This window comes from Acipenser ruthenus, chromosome 53 (assembly GCF_902713425.1).
Source record: "Acipenser ruthenus chromosome 53, fAciRut3.2 maternal haplotype, whole genome shotgun sequence".
NCBI classification, from domain to species: domain Eukaryota; kingdom Metazoa; phylum Chordata; class Actinopteri; order Acipenseriformes; family Acipenseridae; genus Acipenser; species Acipenser ruthenus.
In genome coordinates, this window is record NC_081241.1 from 2,330,247 (window position 1) to 2,348,597 (window position 18,351).

At 42.8% G+C, this 18,351-nt stretch overlaps 1 protein-coding gene across 5 annotated transcripts in view; it reads left to right on the top strand.

Moving 5' to 3' along the window:
* Window positions 1–18,351, top strand: part of LOC117962589 (myocardin-related transcription factor A-like) — a 67,241-nt gene that overhangs the window by 3,515 nt on the left and 45,375 nt on the right. For 3 of the 5 annotated variants that reach the window (XM_059016475.1, XM_059016478.1, XM_059016477.1), the window contains exons 2-4: window positions 500–564; window positions 4,355–4,559; window positions 16,446–16,511. In XM_059016475.1, the coding sequence (XP_058872458.1) occupies window positions 4,364–4,559; window positions 16,446–16,511 (262 nt within the window). In that variant the 5' untranslated portion in view covers window positions 500–564; window positions 4,355–4,363. Of the gene's footprint in view, window positions 1–499; window positions 565–4,354; window positions 4,560–6,291; window positions 6,606–16,445; window positions 16,512–18,351 lie in introns of those variants that run through there. The other 2 variants (XM_059016476.1, XM_059016480.1) reach the window with 2 other exon arrangements.

Genomic DNA, 18,351 nt, shown 5'->3' on the forward strand with positions numbered 1-18,351 from the left:
AGTGTGTGTAAACAGCAGTCAATGTGCGAGAATTCAAGTCGATAACCTGTAGCGACACACTATGAAAACCTCAAACCATTTCCTATGACAAATAGGATCCGCACACAGACAACTAGCGGGACTGTGCAGAGTTAGATGATTAACCCTTTCAGCACTGTAGAGCTCTATACTGATCTGGGGAAGATGAACATAATTTAAATAGTTTATATAACGTCATGTAATCAAAAGAAACTATGAAGTGATATCGCAAAAGTCTACTGGAAGCCATAATAGGAGTACAGTAGGGTGTACAGAGGCTGTCGGTACATTTTTACACATATCTAGAACTGCTTGTGCTATTGATGAAACTTGCTGACATTTTCTATCACGTTATTGAGAGTATGTGAATCTGGGGGTGTGTGGAGACTGTCTGTCTGTCTGTCTGTCTGTCTGTCACACTTGCATTTCTATCTGCATTTTGACGCCTGTCTTAGACTTTTGTTTTGTATTTTTTTTGCAGCAAATGGTTTCCTTGGAGTGCTGAAATGAACTAACTTGATCCGTTCTCAACAGAAAATCAAACAGGTACAGTAAGAGCTGGCTGCACATACTGAACCCTCATTTACAAGCACAGAGTAGTACTGCACGTCTTACCCACTTAAAAACCATCAACCCTTGTTATACAACCACCAGGCGGCGCTCTGCCGGTGTTTTCTATGGAGGCCAGCTGTTCCGTTATTGCTCAATGTAATCGTGGCAAAGTGGTTTGCAGTTGCGACAGACAGCAAAGTTCACAGTCCAAAACAATATGTTTATTTATAATCCCGGTCTGGCAACCGCAATGAATAATTCCAGGCAATACACAGCAATGTGTTTTACACTGTTCCAAACGACGTGTTTACAGTCTCAAATAATAAACACAGCAGAACACACACAAAGACACACGATCACAAGTCTAGAGTGACTGCTAAAGTGCTCGTGGTGAAATACAATTTATTCATGCACAGTGGTGCAGCGTTGTCCGGGTTTTGTGCCGGCTTAAGCGACAGCTCCAGATCGTGTTAGCCGTCTGATAATAACAAGCAGTACAATTAGACAAAACGCTCACGGTTATTTCACAGTTCTCCTTTTTTGGTACGTCTTAACCATAAAAAAAGGAACAGATCACCTCGCCACGCCCCCTTTTGTACCGTCAGTCACGCCCCCTTGGTTAGCGAGTGCAACCGTTTCTCCTCCAATCCGCGGTTGCCCACCTTCTGACTTGGTGTACCGTAGCTCCGCCCCCTTTCTAGATGGCCTTCCACCTAACCCTTGGAATGAATTGTCCGACCAACCAGTCCGGGGCACTCTGTTCCCTTTACACAGCGCCCTCACAGGTCGGGAGGGAGATTTATAACCAAGATTCATTCTTTCTCTGTCACAGTAATATAAAGCTGGATGGGGCAGCAGTGTGGAGTAGTGGTTAGGGCTCTGGACTCTTGACCGTAGGGTCGTGGGTTCAATCCCCGGTTGGGGACACTGTTGCTGTACCCTTGAGCAAGGTACTTTACCTAGATTGCTCCAGTAAAAACCCAACTGTATAAACGGGCAATTGTATGTAAAAAATAATGTGTTAAAAAATAATGTAATTGTATATCTTGTAACAATTGTAAGTCGCCCTGGATAAGGGCGTCTGCTAAGAAATAAATAATAATAATAATAATAATAATCCACACCTGAGTGATCACTTGCGCAACCCAATTGCTCCTGAAATTGCGCAACTCATTTATGAGCAATTGCAGTGTCCACATTTGAGCAATTACTTGTGCAACAAGGTCCCTGCGTCTACAAGTTTCATTTTTTTATGATAACTGAGGTGACAGGTTTTTTTTGTCACGTGTCTACAAGTTTAGAATTGTATTTATTTTATTTATTTTTTGACAGCTGAGGGTGACACTTTTTTTTTGGTCAGATCGTAACGTGTCCAGTAATTAACGAGGAAGAGGTGGCTGTTGTTATTTTTTCAACTGTTATTTTAAATGCCATATTCCCTAAAGAAAAAAACAAACAAAGGCATGTCAAAGCTGGACGAAACCGTTTAGTTTTACCACTGATATTTTTAAAATGAGCTCTTCTTTATGACAGAATATGCAAGCCGCGCAGTCAGCTTTATAAGAACCAGTCAGAGTTCATGAATTGCCACGTGATCGCCTGTGTCTACAGAAGTCGCTCAGGAGGATGCTTGGAAAGCAGAGCCCGGCTCTACTTCAAGCAACTGGTTTCAGGGACGTCTATGTATAAGCGACTCGGTTGCATGTAGGAGCAAATTGGGACTGTAATAAAGCCAGGGCTGGAGGATGAATTCATGTGTTTCAATTCCAATTCCTTCAAAGGAATTGATATTTTAGAGACATCATCACAAGTGTTGTGATGGTTCAGCTGCTTTCATTTGAAGCCGATTTTAATTTAACAATCAGACAGTGGCTTCAGTTGAAGTCATGTGTTGCCACGGCTATGAGAAGCTCTTTTGGACAGAATCCTGTGGTCAGTGATATGTTGGAACTGATTAAAAGGGGATGGGGATTGGGAATTTATTTTAAAAATGAACTGACCCTAATCCTGCTCTTGACTGTGAGGGAACTTCTTGAATTCTGCACAGTCGTTCTCAGCCCAGTGTCTGGTTTCCAGCCAGCCAGCTAGTTTAATTCATTCCAGCACATGTTTTAACACTGTGCACGTCTGCACCGTTCTCATTCCAAAAAGTGTGACGTCTTTTATTGCAAGGTTTGCAATGTCAGAGTGACTCATAAAAGACCATTTGTCATGCCCCTGAAAATATTCTGCACTAAACTCTGAAATGTACAGTTTGCAAAAAAAATGTAGGCGTGTCGTGAATAACAACTGTACAGATTTTCTAGTTAGGTACATTACACAGGGATGGAAAACTCTGTTTCACTGTCAGTTTAATAATAAGACACACCTGAGCTTGTTAGCTAGACACACTGGGGGCTGATCAAGCTGGTAGCAGTAAAACCTGGAATGGATCACTCTGCTGTGCGATAGGAGTCATGTTTACATCCCTGATAAATATCTAAATCTGTTACATTATATTATAATGTGATACAGCAAGTAAGGTACAATTACAGGGATGGAAATAAGACTTATTATTATTATTATTATTATTATTATTATTATTATTATTATTATTATTATTATTGTTGTTATTTATTTATTTGGCAGACGCCTTTATCCCAGGTGACTCACACAAGTGTTACAGGGCAGTACAGGGTTACAATGCAAGATTCATATTTAAATACAGTGTAGTTTACAGTAAGTGCAATAATACTACTATTAAAATACAATATGAACTAGGATGCACCTAGTTCAAATTACAGCAAGCTATATCTACAGTGACATATTAGTAGGGCAAGTGTGGTGCATTAGCTGAGGATCCAGTAACGTGGTGCTGAGGTCAGGCAAGTCCAGTGCATAGCAGTTTGAATGACAGACCCCCCCTGATACAGCAAACACTGCAGGAGAATGAAACTCACTCTCAGCTTGATTCGAGGGAGCCGTCAAACACTTAGAAGCATGCATTTAAATCTGACTTCAATAAATACTGTAATTCCTGGTCCTAGATTTTGGACCCCTGTCTAGTCCCCCTGGACTGCTCTGCTTTCTGATGTACTAGATATTTCAGCCCCCTTCCCCCTCTTCCTTGTGTTGGTATGTGCTTTTTAAATGAGCACACGAGTTCTGGCCTGTCGATTTGCATGGTGGAAGAATTCATCCCTTAAGGGCACCGGGGGGAGCTGAGGTGTGGCTCACTGTAAATTTGATTTCAAAACAAGAAAAACTGTCCTTCCCTCACCTTTACAACAGAGTTCCAATCAATGGTGATTAACTTCCATGCCAAGTGTTCTAAAAGCTGATTTGAAGCAAATTTTTGTCTCATCCGAGGCCATAAACTGTTATCTTTATGTTTGCATCCTGGCTGTGCGATGTTGGCTGTGGCGATCCCGTGGGTTAGGGAAGCAAAACCGCCAGGGTCTGTTTCTCCTCATCGCACTACAGCGAGTCCTGCCTGCCAGGCGCCCAGTGAGCTCAGAGCGGACACCTGCAGGGGCTGGCCTTGTCCTCCAGAGGCCGGTGGCTCGCTGACATCCGCTCTCGAGTTCCTGGGTGTAGAAGAGGAAGCTGGCTTGGTTGTGGGATCGGAGGACGCCCGCTGAACCTTCAGTTCTCCTGAGAAGCTGTGTGGTGAATTGCTGGTGGGGGTTATTGGAGATGCTAAATTGGAGCGATAATGAGTGGGTAAAGTAACTGGGCAGTACATTTTCAAGCAGTGTTTGTTCCGATGTTTGACACCCTGTCCTGTTTCTCGTTTGTCTTTCAGTGTCTCTCAATGGATTTCGTCTTCAGCGCAGAGTCTCTGCTAGCGCCCTCCATGGACCCGGACGAAGAGGGTGTGGTCGCGATGGTGATCCCAGGAGCCGCAGGCCACGCCCCCACCCTCCAGAGCGAGGCTGTGACCAATGAGCTGCAAGAGCTCTCGCTACATCCCGCCCCCAAGCTCCTCCCACTCAGAGACCGGAAGAACGGTGAGTTCAATAAACACAAGAGACTTATTGTGAAATTACCGAGGTAAGAAAATTGAGAAATAGGACAAAATGTATAGAGCCAGTTTTTGGTGAATATTACTGTAGTTTTATTGTAGTAAGTGGTGTCAGGATGTGGGGTCCTAGTACCTGCTGCACAGGGAGAGTGAATCTACAGTGTGGGGGTGTCAGGATGTGGGGTCCCTAATACCTGCTGCACAGGGAGAGTGAATCTACAGTGTGGGGGTGTCAGGATGGGGGGTCCTAATACCTGCTGCACAGGGAGAGTGAATCTACAGTGTGGGGGTGTCAGGATGGGGGGTCCTAATACCTGCTGCACAGGGAGAGTGAATCTACAGTGTGGGGGTGTCAGGATGTGGGATCCTAATACCTGCTGCACAGGGAGAGTGAATCTACAGTGTGGGGGTGTCAGGATGTGGGATCCTAATACCTGCTGCACAGGGAGAGTGAATCTACAGTGTGGGGGTGTCAGGATGTGGGAACCTTAATACCTGCTGCACAGGGAGTGCAATTGACATTTGCAGCTAGATCAGTGTAGTATTAGTGAGTGCTAGCACCATCTAGTGCACAGCTAATGTATTGCCAGCAATATAAAATAGTTCAGTGTTGGATCACAGGGCAGTACAGAGTTACAATACAAGTTTACAGCAAGTGCAAATCATAGCACAACTAGAATACAATATGAATCAGGATGCAACAAGTTAGGATTACAATGAGTTATATCTACAGTGGTATAGCAGTAGTGCAAGGATAATGCATTAGCTGAGGATCCAGTAACGTGGTGCTGAGGTCAGGCAAATCCAGTGCAGAGTAGGAGGAGTAGATCAAGAGATCTATAAGTGCAGTCTAAACAGGTGGGTCTTGAGGAGGCAGCGGGAGGCAGTGAGAGACAGAGCGGTCCTGAAGATCTCCGGTAGCTGGTTCAACCACACAGAGGCGAGGGAAGAGAAGCAGAGGGCACAGGAGGATGGAGAGTGGAGGGGAGGCCAGTAGAGGAGGAGCGGAGTGGATGAGAGCGGGTGTAGGGAGACACAAGGGATTGGAGGTAGGAGGGGGGCACAGGGGTAGGCAAGAACAAGGGGGTTGAATTGAATGCTTGCAGAGATAGGTAGCCAGTGGAGGGTGTGTAGCAGAGGGGTAGCAGGAGGTGACACTGGCTCTTGTATAAAGACACTGAGGCTGTGTTACACATGCCTGTGACAGGCAGACAGAACTGAAGAGCAGCTCCTGAACTCAGTCAAAGCAACTTCACACAGACTAATACATACAAAACTAACAAGCAGTGAATGAGTAAAAATAAGAAACTCTCGGAATGATTGCAAAGTTTATAAAAAGTTGAGAACACACACACACACACAAACTCTCGCACACACACACACATACACACACACAAACTCTCGCACACACACACACACACACACATACACACACACAAACTCTCCCACAGACACACACACCAGACTGCAGTTGATGCATAGTTCACCTCCTAGTCTCTGTAAGTCGCTTTGGATAAAAGCATCTGCTAAATGACTGAATAAAAATGAATTAATATGCTGTGCTCCAAATGGAACGAGAGAGAGAGAGAGAGAGAGAGAGAGAGAGAGCGCTTAAGAAAAAGAGGAAGGAATACAGGAGAGAGGGAGGGGCAGAAAGAGGGAGGAGAGAGAGAAAAAAATAGCTATTGAGTCGAGGCAAGGTGGCAGGGAATGTGTTCTCTAATCTGGTGGAGAGCAGGCTGTTCTTTTTTTGTTCTTTTCAAAGTTGTTTGAACACGCTTCAGGGAGCAGAATTCCAGCAGCGATGAAGGCGTGGTCCGTTTAGCTTAGAACAGCAGCCAGCGCTTTTATACAAAGAAAACTGCAAAGTGCCGTACTACAGACGGCTCTCTTGGAATAAAATCAGAATTTCGGAAACTGTTTCAGAGTGCTTTTGGATGCATAAATAAATAAATGACGGAATTAAATAAAAGCTGCTATTGATTTTTAACTGAAGATTTCACAGCGGTCTCTAAAATGGCAATCTATTCAGGTATTGTAGTGCCTCTTATTTTATTATTGATAGTTTTTATGTCATGCAGATCTTGAAATAGTTTTTTAATGATAAATCCACAGAATGCAACAGTTTCCTTAGAAGTGTCCCACAGTAAAAGTGCAACAGAGTGTAATAAAGTACAGTGCAAGCTAAAGCATAGGGAAGCATTGTAAAGCACAGAGAGGTCTGGTAAAGCATAGGGAAACATTGTAAAGCACAGGGAGGTCTGGTAAAGCATAGGGAAGCATTGTAAAGCACAGAGATATGTTTTAATCCATAGGGAAGCATTGTAAAGCACAGAGAGGTGTGGTAAAGCATAGTATATCTATGGCAAAACTGCAAATGTACCTCAAGAGAGTGGATTTTTAAGATGTTCGGCACTCCTTTAAAGGGAGGACCTTTGATACTGTCAATAAAGCTAATGTGAGGTCAGAGAATGGATTTGAAAGCCATTGTGTGTCTGCTGTGTAAGTGAGCATGTTAAAAGTACGAATGTGTTTGTAAGCTCACAAGTATGCACACGCTCACACACGCTCGCTCTTGCCACACATTTTTGATAGGGTCTGTTCCCCAAAGCTACACATACAGTAGATGCTGGTTATCAGCAACATTTTCCCAGGAACCAATCCCGTCCCATAGACTTTAATTGTGATATTAGCAACTGCACGCCACCTCTTGTCAACTTCGTTACTAGCTGCCGGTGTTACAGAGAGCACTTGCATGATTTATGTGCTTACTTCATGCAGCTTTTATAACACACTGACTTCGCAACTGCATATTTCTGGCAGACTGAGGCAGAATCGTGGCTTTGAAACAGGTTATGAAGATGCACGCAAAATTGAGATGTCTTGTCAGAAATGCATAAGCGAAGAGACAGACAGTGTCTGGGAAGGAATTCGCTTGTAGGAATGTCTGTAGTGGCGTCTTTTGTCACTTGCGTCGTTTTCTGTTGTCACGATTGGGGTGAAACTGGCTAAGGAGTTTCTTTAGTACAGAATCGAGGTGTGTGTGGAGGCTGTTATTTCAAACACTGGATCTGCAGCTCTGGCCAAAAGTTTTGCATCACCTAGAATTTTAGGATTGAGTCACCATTGAAAAAATTAACTATATGAACATAGATTTTTTATTTAACATCATGTAATCAAAGAAACTACAAAATGATATCGCTAAAAAAAAAAAGAAAGTCTATACCGGAAGCCATAATAGTAATGCAGTAGTATTTCATGTTAGATTTGAAAATGTCAATTTTTTTCAATGTCAGTTTTTCGTTAAGTTTATGGGAAAACTACAAAGCGGTGTGCAGTTCAGTATGTTAATGTAACGTTATTCAGCAGGTTTTATTCGACTTTATGAAGCCAGATTAGTTCATTCTATATAGAGGGTGATGCAAAACCTTTAATCAGAGTTGTAGGTCTTTCTTTCTTTCTTTTTCTTTCTCTCTTTCATTGTTTTCTTTCTGTGTCATTCAGCTGATGTACATTTCACTGTATTGCTAAATTGCAGGCAGTCATTAATGAGCTGTGTGTAAATTGATTAGTAGAATAAACACATGCACACACACACACAGAACATAAACACTGTCTTTCCAATATCAACACACTCTGGTATTAAAGGGATGTGCATACCAGCTCCACTCTCCTGATGTTTCGGATCTCCCATGTTTAATATCCTCTTATGTTTGTTCTCTATTTTCCTGATTTGACCTCTGCTGAATATGACCTTTGCCCTGACCTCTTCTCTCCTTTTCCCTCTCGCTACTCTCCCCTCTGCCTCTTCCATCTCTACAGGGAGGGGAATAAGACTCCCGTTGCACAGCAGTTTGATCCATTCCTGGTTTTACTAGGAGTTTAATAATAAGACACACCTAAGCTTATTAGCTAGACACACTGGGGGCTGATCAAGCTGGTAGTAAAACCTGGAATTGGTGGAACTGCTGTGAAACAGGAGTCTTATTTCCATCCCTGCTTTCCCTCTCTCTCTCTCCCCTTTTTTCTCCCTTCCCCTCCTCTCTCTCTTTCTATGAATCATTCTGTTATAAGCTATTAGGCAGCTGCCGCAGCAGAAGTGAGACAAACCGGGAGAGAGAGAAAGAGGGGGGGGGGGGGGGGGGGAGAGGGAGGGTGGGAGAGAGAAGCTAAGAGCAGCCTTTCACAGGCTGTTTTCCAAGAATCACAAGCCCAACACTTACAGGGTCTTGAAACTGTTCTTAGAAACCCAGGCTCCCAGACTAATACCCACCGAAAACAAAAACAAGCATGGACTTAACTATACCGTAGCTTTCACTGTGCTTTATTACACTTTGCTGTGCTTTTACTATGAGAACATTTTATAAGGGTTAGCCTACCATGGTTTGTTTTTTAATATGCTTTCCCTATGCTTTACCACACCTCTCTGTGCTTTACAATGCTTCCCTATGCTTTAACAGACCTCTTTGTGCTTTACAATGTTTCCTGTGCTTTACCACACCTCTCTGTGCTTTACAATGCTTCCCTATGCTTTACCACACCTCTCTGTGCTTTACAATGCTTCCCTATGCTTTACCAGACCTCTCTGTGCTTTACAATGTTTCCCTGTGCTTTACCACACCTCTCTGTGCTTTACAATGCTTCCCTATGCTTTACCACACCTCTCTGTCCTTTACAATGCTTCCCTATGCTTTAACAGACCTCTTTGTGCTTTACAATGCTTCCCTATGCTTTACCAGACCTCTCTGTGCTTTACAATCCTTCCCACACTTTAAGGATTAAACAGAGATGTGAAACTCTGTTCAGTACCTAGTCTTCAGTTTCTGCTCAGATCACAGCAGGAGAAACTCTCTCGGCTTGCTAATGCGGTTAATATGCTGCAGTATTTCCAATGTTGTATTTAAAGATCACGTCACTGTTTATTAAAATACTTTTGTCATCTCCTCCGGGAGGAATCTGAGAGGCTGTTTTTAGACGGTGAACATCTGTTGCTCCTCACTGTCCCCTTGTGGTCAGGGAAAGAAATGCGTCTAACAATGTTGTACAAAGGAGCGCTGACCATCTTCAAAATCCATTCTCTTACCTCTTAGGAGGCTGTGTGGTCCAGTGGTTAAAGAAAAGGGCTTGTAACCAGGAGGTCCCCGGTTCAAATCCCACCTCATCCTCATTGTGTGACCCTGAGCAAGTCACTTAACCTCCTTGTGCTCCGTCTTTCGGGTGAGACGTAGTTGTAAGTGACTCTGCAGCTGATGCATAGTTCACACACCCTAGTCGGTGTAAGTCGCCTTGGACAAAGGCGTCTGCTAAATAAACAAATAATGATAATAATAATTAGCTTTATAAGAACATAAGAAAGTTTACAAACGAGAGGAGGCCATTCAGCCCATCTTGCTCGTTTGGTTGTTAGTAGCTTATTGATCCCAGAATCTCATCAAGCAGCTTCTTGAAGGATCCCAGGGTGTCCGCTTCAACAACATAAACATTATTAACAGTATCGCTGGCCCCTCCCTTTAAAGGAGCGCGGACCATCTTTAAAATCCATTCTCTTACCTCTGCAAACTGTCCTCCGTTATTAACAAATGTCTGTTTGTTTTTTTATGCAAAAGTTAAAAACTACAAAATGATGTCCTGTCCATGCATAACATATTAAAATGACATCACCCCCCCTCACCTCCCATAGAACCCAATGTTGAAACCAGTTTGCAATAGCTAAGTGTTGGAGAAAACATCATTGAATGATTATTTCACTATATGAAGTTAATATTGCAATATAGTCAGATGTCTATGGACAGAAACATGTTTAAGATGTTTTTGGCACACTGTCCACTTTAACATTTACCATGGTTCCTTTTTTGAACTTCTCTGTTATATTAAACTGAGTCATATATCAATTTCCAGATATTATAGAAGCTGACTTACTGCTTCTGTTACAGTTTCCTCAAATACATTTTTCCCATGGTGCCTGTATGCAGGTTAAAGGAGTGCTGTTATCTGATGTTATTAGCAATAGCAACAGTGTCACTGGCCTGCTCTTTAAAGGAGTGGTGACCATATTTAAAATATATTGTTAATAAAGCTAATCAAAGGTGAGAGAATGGGTTTTAAAGATGGTCAGCACTCCTTTAAAGGGAAGGGCCAGCGATACTGTTAATAAAGCTAATCAGAGGTGAGAGAATGGATTTTAAAGATGGTCAGCACTCCTTTAAAGGGAGGGACCAGTGATCCTGTTAATAAAGCTAATCAGAGGTGAGAGAATGGATTTTAAAGATGGTCAGCGCTCCTTTAAAGGGAGGGACCAGTGATCCTGTTAATAAAGCTAATCAGAGGTGAGAGAATGGATTTTAAAGATGGTCAGCACTCCTTTAAAGGGAGGGACCAGTGATCCTGTTAATAAAGCTAATCAGAGATGAGAGAATGGATTTTAAAGATGGTCAGCACTCCTTTAAAGGGAAGGGCCAGCGATATTGTTAATAAAGCTAATCAGAGGTGAGAGAATGGATTTTAAAGATGGTCAGCACTCCTTTTAAATATGATTGTAAAGAATTTGGCTCTCTAGTTGTGAAGGAAGTCGTTTTTGTTTGTCTTTCTTGTTCCCACTGCAGCGCTGTCATTAACTCTGCTTCAGGGAATTCGGGCTTCAACTTAACTAGAGGATAATTATACTGTTACTGGGAGTATGTTAATAACATGCCTCCTAATGGCTCTTCTACTGAACAGCCTCCCTCTGCGCTGAGCAGAGAGAGAGAAAGGGAGGCTCTTCTACTCTCTGAACAGCCTCCCTTTGTGCTGGCAGAGCAGAGAAAGAGAAAGGGAGGCTCTTCTACTCTCTGAACAGCCTCCCTCTGCGCTGGCAGAGCAGAGAAAGAGAAAGGGAGGCTCTTCTACTCTCTGAACAGCCTCCCTCTGCGCTGAGCAGAGAAAGAGAAAGGGAGGCTCTTCTGCTTTCTGAACAGCCTCCCTCTGTGCTGGCAGAGCAGAGAAAGAGAAAGGGAGGCTCTTCTACTCTCTGAACAGCCTCCCTCTGCGCTGAGCAGAGAGAGAGAAAGGGAGGCTCTTCTACTCTCTGAACAGCCTCCCTCTGTGCTGGCAGAGCAGAGAAAGAGAAAGGGAGGCTCTTCTACTCTCTGAACAGCCTCCCTCTGTGCTGGCGGAGCAGAGAAAGAGAGGCTGTTCTACTCTCTGAACAGCCTCCCTCTGCTGGCAGAGCAGAGAAAGAGAGGCTCTTCTACTGTCTGATCAGCCTCCCTCTGTGCTGGCAGAGCAGAGAAAGAGAGGCTGTTCTACTCTCTGAACAGCCTCCCTCTGCTGGCAGAGCAGAGAAAGAGAGGCTCTTCTACTGTCTGATCAGCCTCCCTCTGTGCTGGCGGAGCAGAGAAAGAGAAAGGGAGGCTCTTCTACTCTCTGAACAGCCTCCCTCTGTGCTGGCAGAGCAGAGAAAGAGAAAGAGAGGCTCTTCTACTCTCTGAACATCCTCCCTCTGTGCTGGCGGAGCAGAGAAAGAGAGGCTCTTCTATATTTAACGGGAGCCGCACTGAAACAATTGAAAGGATATCCTGTAATATTCTGAAGAATTAGGCGGAAGGTAAAATCAAAATAATATGCGTTTGCAATAGAAAACAGGTTTTTAAAACCGTGGCTTAGCGCTTGTTAGTGGGGCTAAATGAAACAGTCAACACATTTTGCTAAATATGTAAAAATATAAATGTGACGTACAGATGACCGGATGTACAGACACCCTATATCCTCAGAATCTGATATTCATAATGACTCGAGGTAAATAATATTACCTCTAGAACTACCGGACGTTCATATATACCTAGAACTACCAGAGCGCTCTTTTTAACCGCTATTGAAATGTGTATCAAACTCCTGTTCTGTTCTGTGTTCTTGTTTGTTTTCCTTCGGGATTATGTTTGTGACTCAGTTTTTGCAGCCTGCTTGGTACACGTAAGGGACACCTGTTACAGCACGAGGCTTGGAGGTGGTGTTAGGGGAGTTCTGATTGGTTGCATTGTTTAAAATGCTGCAAGTTTTATGCAAATTCTGGGCTATAGAATTGGGTCGTTTTAGCAGCACCGAGCTGATTTTCGGGGTGCAGCGGGAGCTTACGACACTCTGTGGAGCAGTAGAGAATTGCAGTGAGATTTGTTTGTGTTTTCTGTTTACTCTGTTGGCTATTCAAGGGTAATTTCCGTCTCCAGTCTTGCAATAGCTGGTTTGCTACACTATTATTCCATAACTTTTTATTTTAGTTTTTTCAGTGTAGTCATCCGCGGCAGGGCTGCATTAAAAAACGGTTTATTAACATGATCAAAAGTACTGCAAGACTTGCTGTGCAGTCCTGCGTTGTGTTGGTCTATTCAATTTCACTGACTAGACAATAAGTATTTTTAGAGTTGGTAATAAATAAGTCACGTCTGAAAAAGCCTCCTGTTTGTAGCGATACAAAATAAACGCGACTCTTTCAAGTTCAGTAGCTCGATCATGTGATCTGTTTCTACCATGACAGTCAAAATGACAGCTGCTGTAGTTCTGTGTATAACGTCTTATATCTCCATAAGTTTCTGCAACCCTGGGTCTGCTGATGCTTTGAGATGTTTAATACATGTATTTAGGAAAAGTAAAAAAAAAAAAAAAAAAAACAGACATCTAGCTGAAGAAAAATACATTTAAAAAACGCGATCAGTCAAAATGACCACACTGGTAGGGTTCGGGTTAATAGCAAGTTTCATGACAATGGGATAAGCGCTTCAACAGGTATATGGAGGAATGTGTGAAGTGTCATTGTACAGGTGAGGGAAGGACAGCGTTTCTTACTTTGAAATCAACACGGCTGATAAATTGATTGATTTAATACCTGCCTTTTCAGGACAGTTTCACAGCATCCCTGTTGGGGATCCCGTTTAGAGGGTTAGTCTAGCGGTGGTTGTGTTGTAGACAGGAATAGGAACGGAGGGGGTTGTGTTTAAGATATTAAACAGGAGGGAAGTATTGATACTGGACTTGGTTTTCAGAGCTAGTATAACGTCAGTAGTGTTATTATCATTAACACACAGACCAGCTGATTAACCCTGTAACACCCATTCCTGTGTAACATATCATACCACACTGAGCCACTTCTCCATGTTATTTAAATCCAGTCTCACAAGACAGAATTTAATATGCAGTGCAGTGTGTGTTGCTGGTGGGAGGAGTGTTTTTTGTACAAGAAACAGAATCTTGTTCCATAAATAAATAAAGTAGTGTTTCTCATTTTTAAAACTGCTTGGGCATTACAGGGTTAAAGTGACTGTAGCCAGAAAAATAATTCCATGCGCTGCCATTGGCTACAGCTACAACCAAAAGCTTTGCATCTCCCTGTAGAATAAACTCATTTTGCTGGCTAGGACTACGGCTCCCAGCATGCCTCTGCACCTGCAGCACTGGGAGCTGTAGTTCTTTATGCTGTGGTCTCTTATCACAAGCGATACAGACCTCTATTCCGATAGAGAATAGATGTACAGCTCTGGGCAGAAGTTTTGCATCACCCTCTATATAGAATTAACTCACTCAGCTTCAATAAAGTGGAATGAAAGCTGCTGAATAATGTTCCCTCGTTAACATATTGAATTACACACCCAGCGCTTTGTAGTATGTCCATGTACTTGGAGGACAAATTGAAAAATGTGACATTTTTAAGTCTAACAGGAAATGCTACTGTAGTATTATGGCTTCCGGTAGACTGCGATATCATTTTGAAGTTGTCTTTGATTACGTGATATTAAATAATATTGTGTTTTTTAAATCCAGTCTATCACAAGCCAGAGTTTTTCATACACAGTACATTATGTGTTGCTGGACAGGGGGGCGGGGGGGAATTGTTTCGTACAAGAAACGGAATTGAGCTACATAAATAAAGCAGCTCTTCTCATTTGAATATTATTTCATTCTGTCATGTTTAATCCACTGTGTGCAGCTAGCTAGCTGTGTGATGTGCTAACGCATTCTGTTCAAGTGTTGCAAGAGGCGGTTTTGTCTTCGCGGCTCAGTTTAACACATACAGTACTTAAGAAATCTTTAAGCTTCTTTTGCAAGCTCTAGCTTAGCAGTTAAATTGGCAACAGCAGGCTTGAGGCATGGAGCCAATATACTTGTGCTACTAATATTGATGTTATACAGTGAGTGTGTGTGTGTCTGTCCTTCTCTTTGTGTCTGTGTGTGTGTGTGTGTGTCTGTGTCTGTCTCTGTGTGTGTGTGTGTGTGTCTCTGTTTGCGTGTCTCTGTCTGTGTCTGTGTGTGTGTGTGTGTGTGTGTGTGTGTGTCTCTGTTTTCGTGTCTCTGTTTGCGTGTCTCTCTGTGTGTCTCTGTCTGTGTTCTGTCTGTGTGTGTCTGTCTTTGTCAGAGGGCTTTATCATTGCTTATCAGGGATGGAGAGAGTGTGAGGGAGGAGAAAGACAGGGAGAAACTTGACTACAGCATCAGTCCATGAACACGCAATGAGTTACACAGGATCAGTCATCAAAATAGTGGTAAACGAAAACTTTGTAATGTTCAGCATCCTCTGTATTAGATTGGACTTGCCAAATAGTTCCATACATTTTCAAGGCCATGCCCGTCTATTCACTGCACAGATCCCAAATGTTCAAAACATGATCTCTGGTGCTACAATAGCCTAAAGAAATCCCTGTTCACAAGACACGCTCTCAGACAGTGCTGCACTTGCTTGGTCATCTGTAAGGGGGCGATTGCCCATCCCTTCAGGGCCTCCGGTCCTGTCAATAACCAACCAGCTGCTGCTTCCCCTACTGATTGACACACTTTCAGCCACCCAGAAAACACTGCTGACCTAGGAAGTGCAAGCGTATCAGATATCCTGGAAGGCAAGGCAAACAAACTGAGAACTTTCTGTAACCTAGCGCAATACCAGAGGTTTCTAAAGCTGCACCCATTCGAGAGCTGTGTAGCGAATGGAGGTGCAGGACAGGTAAGATTCATGAGATTATTAGGATGGCTGCGAACCGTTTTAAGAATAATTCAAATGACGTCAATCCTTTTTCTGGGAGTTGCTGTGTCTCTCTCCTGACCCTAACATGACCTCGCTCTGAAGTTTAAGCACCCGGGACACCTTGATGAATCAATTATATGCACGCCCAATCAGTCAACTGAAGTCAGTGGAAGTCCTGCACTCCCCCTCAAGAGTACTTAGTCGTGTGGGATTTTGTAAAACTTCAGAGTACATTTTTATCTTTCCTTCCCTGGTTTTAAAGACTGTGTTTGTGAATTGATTAGAACTCTCCAATGCTTCTTCTTCAGTCCACATTAACAAACAGATAGCTGTCTTATTTACTCTGTCCTCTGATCTCTGCGTGCTGCTGATTAAAGATTGAACCGCACATGCTTTTATTGTGTTGCTTGTATTTTGCGATTTGTCCTTTTTATTGTTTTCCAGGAACCCCTTGTAAACGAGGCCTCTGTCTCAATGAATTAATCTCCTGGTTAAATAAGTTTAAGAAAATAAAACTGTCTCACTGTCCTCACTTTAATTAATAGCAGGGTTATGCACACACACGCACACACACTCTTATCAGTCAAACCAAAACAGTTTTTTTGTGTGTAACTTCCTGTTTAGTTGGAAACTTTTTTTAAAACGCGGAAACAAGTGCAGTTTTTTTTTTTTGCAACCAAACTGACTGACTTTCTCTGTAAGAAACAGGAACTTCTCTCACACCGCACACACAAACACACACACACACACACAGAGAGAGAACAGAGCCATACAGGCTCTCTCAAACTGCAGCTCGGCAGCCTGTCTCTTCCTAGTTCTTTATTGATTGATTTTGAATCGCTTGCATGCTGGTTCACTCCCTGCCCTTCTCTCTCTTCTCCAATGCAGTTCTCCAGCTCAAGCTTCAGCACAGAAGAACCAGGGAGGAACTCGTTGGTCAAGGAATCATGCCACGTAAGTTCAACATCTTTCTTTCACTGCTGAAAACTTGCTCTAAAGGCCAGTCAAGAGACCGCCAATGCCACTGGCTTCTCTTGCTAGGAAGGATTGCAACAGCAGTCGAAGTGTCAGTGCAAAGCTGCAGGATTTAATCGGACGCCCTTATTAATAAAATCCATTCATTAAATGTATCAACTAAACTCTGTACAGTTTTGCATCACTCTGTAGTACAAACTCATTTTGCTTCATAAAGTCGAATGAAACCTGCTGAATAATCTTAAGTTAACATATTGAATTACACAGCGCTTTGTAGTTTCCGTATACTTAACATGACATTTTGAAATCTAACATGAAATACTACCCGTTCTACTATCACGACTTCCGGTTTACGCTTGCGGTATCCTGTGGCAGTTTCTTTCATTACTTGATGTCAAATAAAATATTTAAATGACGTTTTATGTAGTTTATAAACCAGATCAAACGGTATGTGATTGCTCTGGTCGAAAGGACTAGCCTGGCTTTAGTTCGGGTGCTCAGGATTAGTCTGGTTGTTGGAACACGTACAGGAGAATTTAACGTTTGCATATCAACTTAGACATCCATTGAATTTAATCAGTGGTGTGTAGGGTGTATCGTATACGAATTAACCCTGGAGAAAATCACATCTAATCAAGTTATACAGAACATGCACACATCTGCAGCAAACCTCTGCTACTTAACAGAGACTGCTAGAAAGCATTAGGACGGCTGCCTTCCTTTGTGTTTGTAAGGAGGCTTGTCGGTCCAGTGGTTCGAGAAAGGGGCTCGTTATCACAAAGTTCCTGGTTCAATCCGAGTTCAGGACTGACTCACTGTGTGTATGTGTGTGTGTGTGTGTGACCCTGAGCAAGTCACTTAACCTCCTTGTGCTCCTCTTGTAAGGGACTCTGCAGCAGCAGCAGCAGCAGTTGTTGATGCATAGTTCACCCCCTTTGGATAAAAGCATCTGCTAAATGACTCGTTCATAATGATAATGTAATAAAAGTATTGCAGCTAGGAGTTTCAAAACCGATTTTGCTCTGACAAGTTGGGCAACATGTTGGTCTGGTGCAGATCATCTGAACAGGTTTGTGATTACAGCTGCGTCACCAGTGTGTGTGATGATGTATCTCTTCATTCACTACCGTTGAATGGAGCCATTTAATTGACCTAAAACTTTAACATTCGCATTAAACTTCTTTATAGGGTAAACCGGTGCGGTGCTAGGTGCAAACCTGGAGTCACTTCTAATTACAATTACAGCAGCATGTTATTAAAATCCGATTTAAAAAGGTTATTCTCCTCTCATCCGGACGGAGCCCGTAAACTGCCAGCTCCCTGGAGGAGAAGAAAATAATCTTCCAATCAGATTTGGAAGCTGATCGCCGTTGATTGGCACTTGGTTGTAAAAGTGAGGGAAGGACGGCTTGTTTTGAAATACCCACCTATTTTTTTTATAAATACTTCTAACACGCAGGCCTTAGTTTTTCTGACATCGGTTAAAAGGCTAAATCCATTTCCTTCCTCTGTTATTGGCTGTAGAAACATTGGCACTGCACTGCTGTTCAGTCTGAATCAATAGTGAGGCTGCTGAATGTGATTGATATTAGCTGCAAGAATAACAGTGTCAATTCCTGTTTTTCAATTTCAATTCCTTTTTAAAATCAATTCCTAATTCCAATTCCCCATTCCCTTTTAATCAATTCCAACTAGTGGCGGCTAGTGGTCAAAAAAGAAGGTCTTGGGGTCCCCCTTCAGCCACCAGCAGCAGAAGAATTGTATTATTCTATTCTGACTTACAGCTGTTAAACTGCAGCCCATCGTAACTGATTCTAAT